The 16,808-nt window shown below is 41.2% G+C and overlaps 2 protein-coding genes across 9 annotated transcripts in view; one reads left to right on the top strand and one right to left on the bottom strand.

Annotated features, from left to right (window-relative positions):
- The first annotated feature begins 167 nt into the window (after window positions 1-167).
- On the top strand, window positions 168-3,530 carry LOC130165246 (PI-PLC X domain-containing protein 1-like). The gene is made up of 7 exons (XM_056370335.1): window positions 168-408; window positions 633-769; window positions 968-1,093; window positions 1,194-1,349; window positions 1,879-1,991; window positions 2,263-2,333; window positions 2,513-3,530. The coding sequence occupies exons 1-7, from the start codon at window positions 306-308 to the stop codon at window positions 2,818-2,820; spliced, it is 1,014 nt and encodes a 337-aa protein (XP_056226310.1). The 5' UTR covers window positions 168-305; the 3' UTR covers window positions 2,821-3,530.
- A 341-nt stretch (window positions 3,531-3,871) lies between these two features.
- Window positions 3,872-16,808, bottom strand: part of LOC130165245 (collagen alpha-1(XVIII) chain-like) — a 41,884-nt gene continuing 28,947 nt past the window's right edge. For 5 of the 8 annotated variants that reach the window (XM_056370333.1, XM_056370330.1, XM_056370331.1 and 2 more), the window contains 37 exons: window positions 16,045-16,187; window positions 15,937-15,954; window positions 15,474-15,680; window positions 15,365-15,391; window positions 15,219-15,281; window positions 15,040-15,123; window positions 14,904-14,954; window positions 14,389-14,529; window positions 14,198-14,251; window positions 13,934-13,978; window positions 13,759-13,827; window positions 13,251-13,382; window positions 12,711-12,776; window positions 12,598-12,624; window positions 12,123-12,221; window positions 11,959-11,994; window positions 11,729-11,815; window positions 11,476-11,508; window positions 11,307-11,342; window positions 11,153-11,212; window positions 10,565-10,642; window positions 10,373-10,408; window positions 10,222-10,275; window positions 10,058-10,129; window positions 9,879-9,944; window positions 9,743-9,773; window positions 9,200-9,244; window positions 9,060-9,094; window positions 8,823-8,945; window positions 8,587-8,734; window positions 8,432-8,496; window positions 7,617-7,745; window positions 7,500-7,532; window positions 6,968-7,417; window positions 6,664-6,861; window positions 6,234-6,343; window positions 3,872-6,115 (listed from right to left, as the gene is read on the bottom strand). In XM_056370333.1, coding sequence (XP_056226308.1) covers window positions 5,905-6,115; window positions 6,234-6,343; window positions 6,664-6,861; window positions 6,968-7,417; window positions 7,500-7,532; window positions 7,617-7,745; window positions 8,432-8,496; window positions 8,587-8,734; window positions 8,823-8,945; window positions 9,060-9,094; window positions 9,200-9,244; window positions 9,743-9,773; window positions 9,879-9,944; window positions 10,058-10,129; window positions 10,222-10,275; window positions 10,373-10,408; window positions 10,565-10,642; window positions 11,153-11,212; window positions 11,307-11,342; window positions 11,476-11,508; window positions 11,729-11,815; window positions 11,959-11,994; window positions 12,123-12,221; window positions 12,598-12,624; window positions 12,711-12,776; window positions 13,251-13,382; window positions 13,759-13,827; window positions 13,934-13,978; window positions 14,198-14,251; window positions 14,389-14,529; window positions 14,904-14,954; window positions 15,040-15,123; window positions 15,219-15,281; window positions 15,365-15,391; window positions 15,474-15,680; window positions 15,937-15,954; window positions 16,045-16,187 — 3,362 coding nt within the window. In that variant the 3' untranslated portion in view covers window positions 3,872-5,904. The remainder of the gene's footprint in view (window positions 6,116-6,233; window positions 6,344-6,663; window positions 6,862-6,967; window positions 7,418-7,499; window positions 7,533-7,616; window positions 7,746-8,431; window positions 8,497-8,586; window positions 8,735-8,822; window positions 8,946-9,059; window positions 9,095-9,199; window positions 9,245-9,742; window positions 9,774-9,878; window positions 9,945-10,057; window positions 10,130-10,221; window positions 10,276-10,372; window positions 10,409-10,564; window positions 10,643-11,152; window positions 11,213-11,306; window positions 11,343-11,475; window positions 11,509-11,728; window positions 11,816-11,958; window positions 11,995-12,122; window positions 12,222-12,597; window positions 12,625-12,710; window positions 12,777-13,250; window positions 13,383-13,758; window positions 13,828-13,933; window positions 13,979-14,197; window positions 14,252-14,388; window positions 14,530-14,903; window positions 14,955-15,039; window positions 15,124-15,218; window positions 15,282-15,364; window positions 15,392-15,473; window positions 15,681-15,936; window positions 15,955-16,044; window positions 16,188-16,808) is intronic. The other 3 variants (XM_056370334.1, XM_056370329.1, XM_056370327.1) reach the window with 2 other exon arrangements.

The following is a 16,808-nucleotide window of genomic DNA, read 5'->3' as shown; positions in this document are numbered from 1 at the left end:
TTAATTTTTTCTGTAGGTTGTGACAAAAAAACAAATAAAATTATAAATGCGCAGTAGAACTAAAAATTAACCTGTAACTTCATTCTTTTTGCAATTTCTTTGTGACTATGGCTTTTGTTTGGAAAATGTTTATCAGGTTTTATTTTGAAAACGGAAACAGGAAATGCTAGTTTGTTACTGACAATAACTCAACCCGGAAGACTTAGTAAGCAAACGGTATTTAAATTCAAAATAAGGAAACTGCAGATATTAACCCTCCGTCATGAAGTAATGAGAAAGACAACGAAATATCTCACGTGAGGAACATGGACGACGAACAACGGCAACAACTTGGGGGAAACGCGGACTGGATGTCCTGTCTGCCTGAGGAGCTACTGGATGTCCCGCTGTGGAACCTGGCTATACCAGGTAAAATAACCAGAGGGGACGTCGGGTAAACAGGGATATTCTGAACTGTCCAGACTATAAACACACAGATTCGTTTTAGTTTAGTTTTAACGTGTGTTCATATTTAATTTCCTTTTAAATTTCCAAATACTTTTGGCCATGTATATATATATATATATATATATATATATAAAGTATTTTATAAAGTATTTGGACACTGATCTAACTGTGTCCCATGTTTCCAGGGAGCCATGATAGCATGTCTTTCTGTCTGGATGTGTCCTCTCCTGTGCTGAGATCACAGCCCTGCCTCCTCAGAGTCATTGACAGGTTGTTTCCCTGCTGGACTCGCCCTTGTATTTCCCGCTGGGCCACCACACAGGTAAAGGAGTCCAATTTAGGGGCCAGCAAAGGTGTAGCAGACTCCTGAGCAAACTCTTCAATGAGAGAATCTGGCATTTGCATCAGAACTGGAATTGCAATGAATTGAATTACATTTTTTGTGGAATAACTGTCAAGTTGTGCTTTCTTTCATCTTTCTGTATTAATAGTCTCTCGCTTTCTCATTGTGCATGTGCAGCAATCAGTCCTCAGTGATCAGTGTGATCTCGGTATTCGGTTCTTGGACCTGCGGGTTGCCAGGAAGCCGGCTGGAGGCAGCAAATTGTTCTTCGCCCATGGCATCTACACTCTGATGACTGTCAAGGTGCATGAATTAAATCACGGGCCAGAAGCTGTGCTCTCATTTAAAGTGCAAACTTGATTTACAGCAGTTTTTAGTAACAACAATATTTGTCTGCATGCAGGAGGCTCTGGATGAACTGGCTAACTGGCTAGATGCTCATCCTAAAGAGATTGTAATCATTTCCTGCTCGCATTTTGAATCGCTGACTGACAGAGATCATGCCTGGCTTGTGGAGTACATCATCATGCTGTTCAGAAAAAAACTCTGCTCCTCACAGGTACACAAAAATGAAGACATAGAGAAACTGAACTGATTTGTTAAGAATATTTTTGATTTAAGTCATTTATCAAACAAAATTAGCTGGTTCCAGTTTATCAGATGTGAGGCTTTTGCTGTTTTTCTCAGTTTGTTTTATAAAGTTTAAAATTCTATTAATCAGAACTGATCTTAAACTAATATAGAGTTGATTTTAAAACTTTACTACTAGATTACAAGACTCTGGATGGTTTAGCACCGTCATACTTCCATACTCTTATCTGCTACCTCAGATCGTCAAACACTACAGCATTAAATGTACCAAGTATGGAGAGGAAACCTTCCTTTAATATGGAAACAAACTGCGGAACAACCTGCCCATAAATATGTGAATGCAACTTACAGAAAGTGTAATTTTATTTCATTTTATCTCATTATTACCCTCTCTTATTGTATATTAATTTAATATTTTCATGCAACATACATGGAAAGTGCTGTGCAAGTAAAGTTTATTATTATATAATGATTTCTGTGTGTGCATGTATATGCAGGACACACCCACTCTGCGTTCCTGTTGGTCCAGAAGTCAGCAGGTCATTGTTTCCTATGGAAACCAGCAGGTGGTGCTGCAGCACCCTGAGCTGTGGACTGGAGTACCTTACAGGTAAAATGTGCAGTGGTGCTGTTTAACCTTTTTAATGCTTCTAATTTAGAATTGCATGTGAATCACACCATGTTTTTATTATTATGCGTCAAAATCAAGCAGAAGCCCAGTATTATCAAACATTATCAGCATATTCCAGCTTCTTACATTGGCCCATTTAGGTGTCTATATACTACCTTCCAGAACACCGCCTCATCTTTAAATTTAAATCAAATAAAAATATAATTTAAATATTAACCTGACTCGCCTCATGCATGCACTCTGTCTCCAGCTATGCTGACAGCCCAGACCCCGAGAAGGTGATTGCTTACCTGGAGGAGCAGAAGAGCAGAGGAAGACCAGGTAAGGCAGCAGTAGCAGTAAGAGTAGCAGTTACACTATAACAGCACTTCATTACAAGTAAAAGTCCTGAATTCAAAATTTTATTTAGGTAGAAGTATTGAAGCCCTGTCAGTAATTTCACTCACTGCTGTACAGAGTTCTGGTTTTATGTTCATTAAACTGAACCTCTTCTCTCCTAGCTGGTTTTTACGTCAGCGGCCTGAACCTGACGGAGGACACTCCTTACGTCCTCCTCCATCCCCTCCAGACCATGAGGAAGATGACGCTGAAGGCTCTGTCGCTGCTGCTCAGCTGGACGAGTGAGCAGCGGCCAGGGCCTGAGGGTGGAGTCAACATCATCTGCTGCGATTTTGTGGGCATCAGTCAGTTCTGCTCGCTTGTGATTGGCCTGAACTACAAACTGCTGGGCAGACCCAGGACACTCGCTGCCCGTACTGTCTGCAGGACACTGGGAGGTACCATTGACTGTTACCATAGCAACCGCTAGGGCTGTGACTGATATACCTTCCTATTTTCCTCCTTTTCACTTGGAGATTTCATCCTGTTTACATTGGTGTGTCTGTGTCAAATTCAGTATTAGATATTAAATTTAAATATGATTAACTGTGAACACCGTCAGACATGACACACTAAATATGTCTCATCATGTGAATATTTTGTATTATTTTTGTATCCTCATACTTTTAACCTCACAATTTTTCTATTATTTCATTTCATGTTAATTAAGATGTTGGCATTTGGAATATACACTTTCACACATTATGTAAATAAATACAAACAAATATTGTATGTTTGTATGTTTCATGATATTAATAATCATTCAGTGTCAGCAGTGAATAGAGAAAAGCTCTACTGTCTCAGAGGGACAGTCTGGCTTACAGATAGCAGTCAATTATAATAAATACAAAAATAATGCAAATAATAAAAAGATCCATCAATACATACTGTAAGTGCAGTACAGAAGAGCATGAGATTATTCTGCTGTGGAACTGATTTCAATTGCTTTACTAATTTTATTGTATTTAAATGAAATGTTGTATTATGTATGTATTAGATTTGGTTGGTAGATACTCGATATCAAATGGGAGTAAAATAACATGAGAACATCCCTGATTTTAACTGAGCTCCCTGAGATATTAACATTTACCTTAAACAAAGGCTCTGATATTAAAATTAAAAAATGATTGACAAACTATACACTTTAGGAGAGAACATGGATTTTCTTCATCATGTCTAGTGAGGGGAATTTTAGTGGGAGTTGATGGAGTTTTGAGAGTCTCCTGGTTGTGTTACCCTGGTCAGTGAGTTGTGTTGGTGTGTGCAAATGAAAAGAAAGGCCGAAGCTTTGTCTATCATGAGATCTGATATCCGCCAAACTCGTCCTCTACTGCCACCCTCAGGCCAAAAGAGGAGCCCCTTACAGTACAGTCGGTCTTAGTATCACACTATGGAAGTATTAAAGAGGAATCAAGCAGCATTTTATATGTGGTGTCAGCTTGATACCACGTTTCCCCACAACCATCAGCTGAGAACGTAACTCAAAATTTCCACACAGATTTATTCAATGAGCTGCAGCATTTGAGAAATGTTGCTCACATAACAAAATACAGACAGATTACAATCTGCAGGGGTTAATACACGTTTTACTGCATTAGTTATGACTCAGTTAGTACATGAAAATATCTTTCTAGCCTCCAGAAACTGACGAAGTGGAGACGCCAAGGAGCTAGCTGCAGTGCATTTACTGTACTGCTCTCATATAAGAAGCTGAATAATTAACAAGCTACAGTGCATAAACATTTATGGCTGAATCCTTTCCGGATATCTGTACATTAATTTTATTTGTTTGCTTACTATGTGCACAAACTTTATATCAGTGGGAAACTTCTCCCTGATTTTTTTTCAGGATCACAACAACACATATTCAACATCTTTGTTTGTTTTTGCACATTTTCTGGATATATTTGGAAATGTTATTATTCTCTGTGAGAGCATTCACATCACACATTGTAGTTGAACTAGAAAGAGCACAGTTTATAAAAAATAAATATCCCTTTGTTATTGCTAAAAATATCTTCCCATGTAAAACAAATGAAAGGGTTATTACTCAAGTGCCGTGGGTTACAGAGAAAAGAAATTAAGAACAACAACACAATATCATATACAATGTTTATCTCACTGTTGGACGCTGAAATGTGTTGATGACTGCACTGTTTGAAGAGATAAACAATCGTTCCATATTCCCCTGCAGCAAATACTGAATATCAAAGTAAATGTCATATTTAAGCCACAGGAAACCTTGCTGAAATGATTTTTAACACTGATTTTCAGGTACTTGAGCTGTAAATTTCGCATGTTAATATTTTCATGACACAGTTTTTTGGTTAAACGCAGGCAGTAAACATGAAATGTGTATGTGTAGTTAAGACATCATTCAGTGGAGTATCCCCTCTCTGAGATATTACCATTATATTACACTCATAGTATAAACCTTTCTTAAAAATAAACACCCAAAGACCTTTAAGACACCCAGAAGGTCGTTTAGAAAAGAAAATGTCCAAAATCCTCAAAGACTCCTTTGCTTCTTCCATCTAGGAAGCTTTGCTCTTTTTGATCAATACAAAAATGTGTGTTTTTCTGTCTGAAAATGTAGAAATCAGTTGAGACAAATATAACTGATAATAAAACTAGTTACTTTTGTAATTTCAGGCTGCCATCTTTGTTTAGTTTCATCTTTGATTTGAAAGGAGTAGGAAATTAAAAATCCTTTTTATTGTGCATCAAACTGAACATTATTTCATCCAGATGGTGAGGAGTCCAGAAATACCTTCAAATTAGTCTTGTTAAACCTTTTTAAAAAGCTGCTGGGTATTTATTTTGCAGAAATACTGAAGCTTAGTTTGTGATTTGAATGTTTTGGTTATAAATAAGAGCTGTGTCCTTGTTACTTTGGATAATCGATCCACCACACTGTTGATGGGTTTGGAACTACCTTTCTACCCAACAAATAGTCCCTATGGACCCTGTCAATTATCCAGATTAATCAGGACACTGTTTCTGAAAAAGAAAGTCGCTGGTAAATTCTATAAATTGAATTTTCAGTGCTGTGAAAACCACAGACAAGTCAATTCACCTCCACTGTTCTGGGGTCAAAGCAGGAATCAGAAATAAAAACATGGCTTCGCTAGCTAGCACCAAACATGCTAATTTCAATAGTCATATCAACATACTAGCTGACACGTCACAAACACCAAAAAGTGTTGATGAAGCTGCACCTTTTGAAACACAGTCAGCTTTTAAGGCTGCCAGTGTGTGTTACTGTAGGTCACCTGAGCTTAACTTAGGTTCAACATGTGGGATAATCCTGTATAGCACCATATAAGAGGGGCTAACAAACATAAACTAATTATTAATTAGAAAAAAATTATTTACAAAGCACCACGTACAGTGCAAAGACAGATAAGAGTGTGTGTGGACAAAAGCCTGGCTGACCGCTTTCAGATTTTCCTTTGTCCAGTGTTGTGTGTGTGTTTATGTGTGTGTGTGTGTGTGTGTGTGTGTGTGTGTGTATCTATCTCTTAGAGTGGCCGAGGCTGTTCTCGATGCACAGCACGGCGTAGGAGCTGGAGCAGCTGCTGGAGCTCTGCTGGAGCAGACTGCCGCTCTGCAGCGCCGACGCCATGCCGTTGAGCGCCCGGTCGCCCACACGCCACGTCTCGCAGAAGCCATCGACATGCTGCTGACCAGTGCTGGTCGACCCGTGCCACATCATCTTCTCTGGCCTGGGATGACACAGACACTTGATTACTTTGATTACAGATTCATTTCAAGTATATTAAAATATTGTCCTGGAATGAAGGTGTAATATTGTTTTATAGTCATTTGCTGTATTTTGCTCACCATGTGCTGTCACTGAGAACATTCTTGCCATCAAAGGAGTAGATCGGCACGTTATCCTTCATTCTCCCATCATTGAAGATGGCGTCCCAGTTGTCAAACAGAACCTCATCCTGAGAGAGATGAGAAAACACAAGCAGCTCGAAAATCTGCTGACCAATAGATGTGCAATTAAGTTCCTTTCCTTCATTTAATGCTCCTCTGACTTGTGTGTTTTGAAATGAATAATCAAAACTACTGGAGTGTGACAGGTCCTTGTACATCCAAACAGGGATTCGGACTTGCATCGACAGCCTTTATTGGTGCTCTACACTGTTCTCCTCAAGTGGAAGAGTCAAATAAACCCTGATTTCAAAACCTGATTTCCGAACAAATAAATTTCCCAAAATGTCAGACATTTCCTTTCAGTGGCTGGAAAGCCTCTGTTCAGTACCTTCAGGTTGAGTATTGGCAAATGGTCTCTGTCTGCCCTGCGGACGACGCTGTGGAGATCCTGGAGTCTGGCGGACAGGAAAGCCCGGAAAGTTCCCTTCATCCCGATGGCCTGAGCCTGGGTGAAGCACAGGAAGTCCGCACCGCGGATGCCCCTCATGGACCCAGTCTGAGGGCTGTTCAGAGCGATTAGGTGGAGCTGTGGAAACACCAACATGCTCAGTAACATTATATACAGTACATCTGTGATTAAACCAAGTACAACTTCCATGTGAGTGTGACGGTTTAGAATTGGCCTCTCATACCCCTGGACCTGAAGTGTGATGGTGGACTGGAGTCTGGGGCACAGGAGGAGGTGGTCTTCGCTGAGGGGTGACTGGGTAGCGAGCAGCCGGGTATGTAGGGTGTTCCTGGGCCGTATCGACCGAATACCTACCGTCTGGTTGGTTTAGTCGGTCAGCGTAACTTGGAAACCTCGGATCTGTTGGTGCTGGGTATCGTGGGTCCGGCTGATGCCGCGCGTCAGGGTGGTATCGAGGGTCAGGGTGGTATCGGGGATCCGGATGGTATCGGGGATCCGGGTGGGTTGGGTATCTAGGATCAGGGTTTGACGGGTATCGGGGGTCAGTGTGTGTATGATGATGCATGTCAGGCTGTGACTCAGTGTCAGGTGGGCTTTGGGAGTCAGGGTTGGAGTGGTGGTCTGGAGTGAAGGGGATGACTGGTGGGGGCTCCACAGCTGCAACCTCATTACCCTGGAGATAATGTGCATGACATGGATTAAAACAATGTGAGCTGTGTGTTCTGGAGAAGAGAAAAAAGTGCAACTACACTTACATCGCCACTGGGCAGAGCAATGTAGCCCCCGAGCTGAAAGATAAAGAATAAGCTGCATTAATACACAAAGAAATACACCAAGGCTGAGTTAGGATCATAATAAAGAAAAATGTTTACCTGGACCTGACGAACTCCATCTCGGACCCGTAAGTAGAGATCTGTTTGGTCTAAAATATAGACCAGAGAGCCCTCAGGTTGTCTTCTAGCGGTGGCTGTCATGGTATCATAAGACCTCAGCACTGTCACCTGCAAACACAAACACACAAGTTGATCGGGGGACGATATCTGTTTGATTTTGCTGATAATTGTGCAGCTTAAATGTGCAGACTGAAATATCTCAACAACTATTGGATAAATGGCCATTAAATGTTGTGCAGACATGTATGATCCCCAGAGGATGAATCCAAACGACTGTGGCGATCCCTTGACTTCTCCTCTAGCGCCACCAACAGGTTGACACTTGAGTAAAATATCTCAACATTCAACAGTCACATGGTCTACTGAAGGGAACCTGTTACATCACAGAATTAAATTAAATACACCTTAAACAGATGTAATGTCCTGTTGAAGGAGGATAAACGCTACTCTGGCAACCCAGAATGTTCTTGTTAATGGTTTAGAATTGCATTCCATTATAGTGATTTTCTATCTATTAATAAAGACATTAATTCTGACTTGTTGTTAGAAAGCGGTAACAAAAGCATCTGTTGCTAAACTCACTTTACTTAAACTGACTTCAAAATGCTTCATCAAGTATTTTTCCTTTGCTTCATTAGTCATGGGTATTTTTCCTTAGATATTAATTATTAATTGATAATTGGTGTTGTTTATAATTAGACAGGCGCTCATTAATCAAAGTCCAGCAGATGTGTAGTAAGTCTTGGAGCTAATGAGGAAATAAAGCAGAAATATGACGTCAAACGTCTTCTCACCCCAGAGGAGGATCCAGGTAGTCCAGGCACTCCAGGTGGTCCCGGTGGCCCAGGAATACTGATAGCTGTCATTTAAAGACAGGCACATGAGCTTGAATGAGACTAAACACAGACTTAATCTTGAGTATTTGGGCGTGTTTATGATTAAGACTCACTCTGTGTGCCCCGGTGGGAACCAGTTATAAAGGGTCCTGGAGGTCCAGGTGGCCCTGGTGGTCCAGGTTGCCCATCATAGCCTCTTCCTGGTGACCCAGGTGGCCCCTGAGGGCCTGGTGGTCCAACGATGGAGTCACCTTTAGGGCCCTGATGGGAAAACAACATTATAATTTAAGATGCAGCAAGTCAAATAGAGCCGATAAATCCAGATGTTGGATTATGCTTTTGATCTTACCGGGGGTCCAGGCACTCCTGGGGCTCCATGACTCCCTCCATAGCGGGGGTCATAATATCCTCCTCCCGGTTCTCCTTTCTCTCCTTTCAAGCCAGGACTTCCAACTTCACCTTTCAACTCATTCTGGACACAAATGGAAAAAGAGATGAACAAAAATCTTACTGACACTAATAGTTTAACCATAAACTCTGATCCTTACAATCAGAACTGTGTGGGAGGTCTAAAGTTGAGGATTACCTTTAAAGTGTAGATGTCATAGTTCGACCCAAGACCTGTATTAAAAAGGAAAGGCTTTGCTTTAAAATTGTCTCAATGCTGAAAATATAAAACTTTTACTTTAAGCTTTTTCAGCCTTTATGTGCAGGTTTTAGTGCTACCTGGAATCCCTGGTAGTCCACGGTCACCTTTCTCTCCTTTAACAGCTGTAAACAAAGGGAACAGCAGCAACAGATTAAGTTAAACACAAGCAGTTTTACCTTCACAGGAGAAGACATCTTTAAAAATATGTGCACTCGCTTTCCTGTTGAGGGTTAGAGAAGAAGTTTGATACCATTCTCATGTCTGTGTGCTGGATCTGCTGCTGGAGCCAGCAGCTGGTTAGCTTAGCTTAGCATAAAGAGTGGAAACAGGGGGAAACAGCTAGTCTGGTTTTGTCCAAAGGTAACAACATCTGCCTAAAGCTCACCAATTAACACATTATATCTTGTGTCTTTAATCCAAACAAAAAGTGTAAAAACTGATTCACTGTAACCCATCTCCTATCTTTATATGAGCTTAAAGAAGATGTTTCATCGATGGAGTCTGATCGCTTAACCTCTCTCTGTTGCTCTCCTTACTGAAGTGAGAGTTGCATCAGTCTTGTCATCTAACTACTGGTAAGAAAGTGAGTAAGTGTCGTTCACAGTGTGAGGTGATCTCACCGGGGTTATATCTGGAGTAATCGTCATATCCCTGAAAAGAAAACACATCCATAAATAAATACCCCACCTCACTCCTCATCTCACAAGACACACAACTGCTGCAACACTATGGTAGAGATTTCATGTGTCGACTCACTCTGAGTCTGTCGATGGGAACAGCAGCTCCAGGAGGTCCAGGGGGGCCTGGTGGACCTGGAGGACCCTGGGACACAACAGATATTGATAGCTGTGAGTATGTACTACACAAGCTGATTGAATTTAGGCTTTGATTACTTAATTAATATGGAAAAATAAACCAAAATCTGTGACACTCACAGGGTATCCATATTCGGATCCAGTGCCTGAATCTCCCTTCTCTCCTTTGACGCCGTTCAGCCCCGGCCGACCCTACAGCAAAACACACATTCATAACCATATTTACCATCTTAAACTGCTTTGATATGAAGATGTAATTTGACATTTGCAGGAAACATACTTACCGGTCGGCCCGGGAGCCCGATCTCTCCCTTCTGACCTTCAGGGCCATGTGAACCCTGGAGGGAATAAAAAAGGTTACACAGTTTTATTACACACATTATGTAATATCAGCAAAAACAATCAAAATATGGTGTATAGAAATCTGGTACGCACTGAGGGTCCCACAGGGCCGGGAGGTCCCATCTCACCCTGTAAACAAATACAAGCTGTAAACACTGATATTTTAGGCTTCGATCAGTAGAACTGTACTGTGGACGCTTCCGTTCATGAAAAATAACAAGACGGAAAGAAAGAAATCATGTTAGACGTCATATAATTTGAGATGTGATTCAAAAAGGTTTTTACCGGCTGTCCTGCCAGGCCACCCAGGTACATGGGTTGGCCATCAGGCCCCATAATGACACCAGCCTCTCCTTTCTGTCCCTGAGCAAAAAAACATTTCAACACAAACATTTACAACCAACACGGGAAAAATATGATTGAAAAATGACTGATTACATAAAAGGAAAAAAGAATATGTGTGTTTGAACTACACTGTGCTGATTTTATTTTGAAAGGCCAAGTAATCAACATTGTTTTCTGAGAAGCCAAACTTATATTAAATATGTCTAGCCTTTAAGTAAAGCCTTAAAGTTCTTACAATTTAATTTTTAACTGACAAAAAACTTATTTATATACTTTCTTGATAAATAAATAACACTCGAAACCATACTATGTTTAACAAATTCATTGAGTTGAGAGAATAAGATATTTTTCATAGGAAAGATAAGAAAACATTAAAATCTTTATCTTGAAAAAAATATAAAATAATATATATATATATATATATATATATATATATAACATATCTTTACAGTATATAATGATGCAAAAATATGAATCTTTGATTGTGTAAAATGAGAAATGAATTGACTAAAATGTGGATTATCCTACTTTAGGTGCATATCCTGGAGGACCAGAATCTCCTTTGTCTCCTTTTGGTCCCACAGGCCCCTGGATCAAAATACATAACACAAAACTGATTCCATTTTTGTGTATTAACTGGAACTTTCCTCGCTGAATATGTGATAATGACATCGATACGTACCGGGAATCCTGCCCGACCTGGAATACCCGGTCCTCCCTGCAGAAGAGCCAATAATAAGGCATTGAAGAAAAAAGATGAAATATTCTTTTCACGTGTTAAAACTTCAGACTTTAGTTTAGTAAGGTCTGTAGTGAGATGGGTTAGAGGACCAAAGGGTGTGTCCACTCACCTGCCACCCTTCGTTCCAATATACGTCGTTATACTACAGCAAGACAAAGTTAGGTCAGTTAGTGTGGTGGTGAACAAACGATGAAGCAAGCAGTGACTGTTAGTGAATATGAGCAACTCAAACACTAATTCAGCCTCAATCAGTGATTTAGTGAATCAGCAATTAAGTGGCAAGCTGTCGTATGCAGGTTGTTTTACTTCACATGGATCAGTGCGTCTTTCTCTCTGTTTTAATACCATGACCTCTGACTCACATCCCCTGTGTTCTGGTAGATGATCTGTCCTGGAGTTCCGGGAGGTCCTGGAGGTCCAGGTGGTCCACCGTCTCGCCCTGGAAGACCCTGCAACACAAACATAAAAAAAATCATCCATAAGAAATAAAATCGCGTCTCAAGACAGGAAGAGATTTTCAATACAGCTTCAAAAATGAAAATATATTTGCATATTTATAACCTGTATGTTTTGTATATTTTGTATAACTCACCATCTCTCCCTTCTCTCCTCTGTCTCCTTTTTGACCCTAGAAATTGAACATGACAGATTATTAGTGCCATGACAACAAACTATCAAAAAAGTTGAAAATAGTTGATTTGTGTATTTCTATAAGAAGCAATTAAGCAACAAATCCCAGTTTATCCATCTACACACCGACTGTCCAGGGAACCCGTCAACGCCTGGGATCCCAGCTGGTCCTCTTGGTCCCTCCGCTCCCTTGTCTCCATGGCTACCTGGCAGACCAGGCTTACCCTGGAAATCATAATTGTGTGATATCACTACAGTCCCGTTCAGATTTTGACAGATAGATTTTCATCCTGGCAGCTTTTTACTTTGTTAAATTGACAAAATGAGACGTCAGACTTGTTTTGTGTGTTTTGTTTGTGCTGAGAAGAGGAGACGATGCCTGTGAGGTAAGGAGAGTTTAAAGATAAAAATGAATGCATAGAAAGTTGACAAAAATCTACCAAAAATAGTGGTTTATCTTTTTATTTTCCTTTTGGTTTAATACATATACTAAAAATGGAAGTAGGCTTATTTAACTACTGTTATTCAAGTGCCGAACATAAAGAGATGGAGCGACTGTGAGACTAACAACACTAAGCCTTACAGACTCTGTAGTACTTACAGGTAGACCTGCGATACCAGCAGGACCCTGGAAGACACGACACAGGGAAACGTAGGTTAGTACATGTGCTATGAAGATGAGGACAGGGAGGTCATGTATGGGTGAATGGCTACCTGTGGTCCAGGTGGGCCGCTGACTCCAGGCAAGCCACTGATCGACTCGTATCCATCATGGTCACCCTGTGAGGAGGACAGACGTACAAACAGTCCAGGGTTTGTGTATCTTCACCTGAGCATGATGGACTTTCTTTGCGTTTAAACTTGTTGAATCCCTGATCTAAAACTGGCTTACTTTTCATAATACTGAGAGGATAAATGACAGTGTTATCAGTTAAATATCTGGACCAGGACTGGAATTTGAGCTGATTGGATGAGTGGTATTCTCAGTTTTGATTCTTTATATGCATTTATTTCACATGGCTCCCAATGGGATTAAATATAGTTTGGTAAATGATTCATAAGGTTTTTTTTCAATCAATTTGGTAAATATTTGGTATATTTTAGGGTCACTTCCTTCCAGCCAAAAGCTACATTTTAAACAATTTTGTGTCTTTATTTGGTGAGGCCAAAATTAATATTATTTTAACCATAAAATTCACATTACTTGTTTTAGGTACACCTGATGATCCAGATTTTGAAGAAACCTCTACTCACATGTCCAACACGGTAAGGTGGTCCCGGTGGTCCTGGAGGTCCTGGAGGTCCAACTGGTCCCATCGGACCTGGAAGCCCTGCAAGCCCTGTCTGCCCTGGTTGACCAACCTGTCCTGGGTCACCCTGAGAACCCTGAGGTGGGCAGGAAAAGGTGTGGACGTTTTGAGTTAGAGAGAAATACCTGTGAGAATACCTGCAGCAGAAAGATGAAAAGGTGGCATGCGAGAGAGACACATGCAGAGAAAACCGGAGGTTCAGCAGAGTTAAGAGATCTGTTCAAATTATTAGATACAGTGAGATGTTATACTCTGAAAAGCAAAAGCAAGCTGCTGAATATCGAATTAAACCATAGAAGAAAAGTCTTTGTCCTGTTAGGAACATACAGTCTGAAGGATGCAGGTTAAATCATCAGGAACTGGAATCACTCACAAGTCATTAGGTTGAAATAGAAACTGGTAAAAACTCAGGAAAGGGAAAGGAAACCACCAAAGCAGAGGCCCCCCAGTACCTGCGACCCGTTGGATGGAGTAAAGTAAGAGAACAGGCCGGTGAAAAAGTTGGAGCCTTGTGTGTCTCGCTAGAGGAGAAAGAGAATCTATCTGGATGCACCCGCCACAAATTCATCCTTGATTCATAACGTTCATGTTTGTAAAGACAAGTTTTAAAATTGAGACTGAACTCACCTTTTCTCCAGCTGCTCCTGGAAGCCCGAGCTCAGCGCAGTCACCCTGGAGCAAAAACAGATTCATACACTTCGTCACACAATATCTCAACAACAAGTAAATGAATTGAAAAGATGTTCATGGTTTCCAGAGGAATAATCCTGGTGAAACTGAAAGTATAAAGTCAGGTCAACCTAAAGACGGGAAGCTTATATCTGCTCAAAAAAATAACACCACATGTTTTATTTGTATCTGTGAGAAATATTCAGCAGGTTACATCCTCACCTTCTGTCCTCTGACTCCGGCTTGACCAGGTACACCAGGTGGACCTGGGGGGCCCTGAAACAGCAGACACAAAATGTAAACTCAAGTGTTTTTCACTTTTTCACAATCCTACAAAAGTAAATAAGTAATAAAGAATATTTTAAGTCTGTAAGTAATCCACAGTCACAGTCAGACAAAATAAAAATACTCACTGGCAGACCAGGTACTCCATCTTGTCCAGGTGGTCCAGGTGGTCCAAAGGCTATGGGACCATTGGGTCCCAGTGCCACTGAATTACCAGGGATCCCAGGAGGGCCAGGAGGACCTGGGACACCGGGAGGACCGCGGGGACCCTGGATAACAAATCAACCCAGTTAACTTTTGATGACATTAAATGTGTTTAAAAAAGCAGATTCAGATGCAGATCCAGATTCAGGATTCTCAGGCAGAAGTATTTATGGTAAACTTTGCACCAAGTTCTTAACTAATTAATATTCATGTGTCTGGTGTTTCCCTCTAATTAACTCATCCTTGGCAAGAACTATGTTTGGGCAGTATTATCTAAGTTTATGCTTTTCTCTACATCCTTATCTGTAAGACCTTGGTTACCCCAGCAATGGAGGATTAACAAGGAGTAACCCATTATCTAACACAGTGAAGGTCTCCACAAGCTGAACTGTGGGAAAGTGAGTGAGGCCTAGAAGAACCAGATGAACATTAAACATACCCGGATTTTGTCCAGGTCTGGGAATCCAGAGCCCTCCATGTCAACAAACGTCTATTGAAACAAACATTGAAGAAAACACAGTGAGAAATGTATCTTGAAAACTGAAATACTGAAAGAAAAGGAAGTGTGGACGTACTGGGCGATCACCAGTGCCAGGTCCGGGAGGTCCTGGTGGACCTGGGGGTCCTCTAGGTCCTGGTTGACCCTCTCCACGGTCGCCCTGCAAAGATCCAGAGGCCACACGTTATCACACTGAATGAAGCCTTGCGATATAATATATTACAATACTCCATCTTCATCCACTCTGTTATACACCTTTTGGCCTTTGGCACCAAGTGTTCCTGGATTTCCTGGGGGACCTTGTGGACCAGCTGGGCCCTGAACATGGGAGTACAAGAACAAAATTATGTTTTTCAAATTATTCATAAAGAAATATTTCACTTATTAAATAAAATACTTACAGCTTTTCCGTCCTCTCCTGGGTCACCCTGAAAGATAGACAGTCAGTGAGAAACATGAATCTAAAACACCATTCAACATGTCTGGAGATCAGGATTTCTCTCCACTCACAGGCTCTCCATCAGCTCCTGGAGGTCCTTTGGCGCCGTCCAACCCTGGCGATCCTGGAGGTCCGGGGGGTCCAGCCACCTGCTGCACAACAGAGCCATCCCCGAGTCGGACCACCTCAGCTGCAGGGCCGGGAGGGCCAGGGGGCCCGGGAGGCCCCTGAGCACCACTTTCTCCTTTATTTCCAGGGTATCCAAAGCCAGAACTTCCCTGGTGAAGACAGAGAAAAATAACTGTAACATTTACCAGCTCTTTTGGAAAAGTTGTCTTAGTAGAATTTTTAGTTCTAGTTAAAATTAGGGTTTTAATAATTTTGATACAATGTCTGCTGGTCAGATTAGACACCTGCCCCTGTAACATGAACTACAGGCAAGTGCAGTTACTTCGCTTGCTGTTTGTTTACTACGTCATACAGGCGATGAACAACACTGTAGTCCACAGGTTCAGACAGGCACAGTGAACATACCTTTGCACCTTTTTCACCCTGAAAAATACAAAAAGACAAATTACTGTGTCAATCATATGTCACTCATGTGTGTAGCAGGTGATGTAGCTGAACGTAACATTCATTTACCTTCTCTCCTCGTCCTCCGCCCTGAGAGGAGACACCAGAGCCAAAGCTGGACCCTGATTCTCCCTTTGGTCCTGCGGGGCCTTCGTCCCCCTTTGACCCTTTGTCTCCTCTGTCACCTTTCTCACCTTTAGCACCATTGGGACCTGAAGGACGTGTCACATGACGTGAGTTAGGAGCAACATCACTGAGCCAAGCTTCAGTTCACCATGCAGATGTGCCACCACCATCACCATGACACTCAAACTCAAAACTATAAAATATAAAGAAGCACCTCTTCATGAAAGAGAATAAAGGGTCAAACAGCAACGATCACAATTAGACAGTGCAAAGGAAAAAAAGTGCAAAAGCAAAACAAACACGTCTGTAATGAAACAAACTGAGGAGATGGTGTTTTCTCATCAGACTCAGGTTGTACAGAAGGTTTGTCTTCCACAACCTGGTGGAGCTGATGATGTAGTGTGAAGCAGTGCAGCAGTGACCTCTGTCCAGCAGAGGGCGTTGCATGATTTATAATTCATAATTCTCCCATGTGACTGTTACTGGATCTGCTCCATGTGTCCTATAGATGCAACAGAGGTGGACAACAATTCTATATGTATATTTCCATGTTCCTGTCAGTGATTTGTTTTGTTTTGTTTTCATAATTTGAATGTAGGAAGCTCCAAGTTCATAAAAATAAATAGACACAAAGTATAACCGCCCTCTGTTTAAGTCTGTCAGTTCTTGTCTTATAAACCATCACTGACAACTGAGACAACCTATAA

This window comes from Seriola aureovittata, chromosome 24, assembly GCF_021018895.1.
Source record: "Seriola aureovittata isolate HTS-2021-v1 ecotype China chromosome 24, ASM2101889v1, whole genome shotgun sequence".
Classification (NCBI taxonomy): domain Eukaryota; kingdom Metazoa; phylum Chordata; class Actinopteri; order Carangiformes; family Carangidae; genus Seriola; species Seriola aureovittata.
This window is presented reverse-complemented; position numbering and strand designations above follow the sequence as displayed.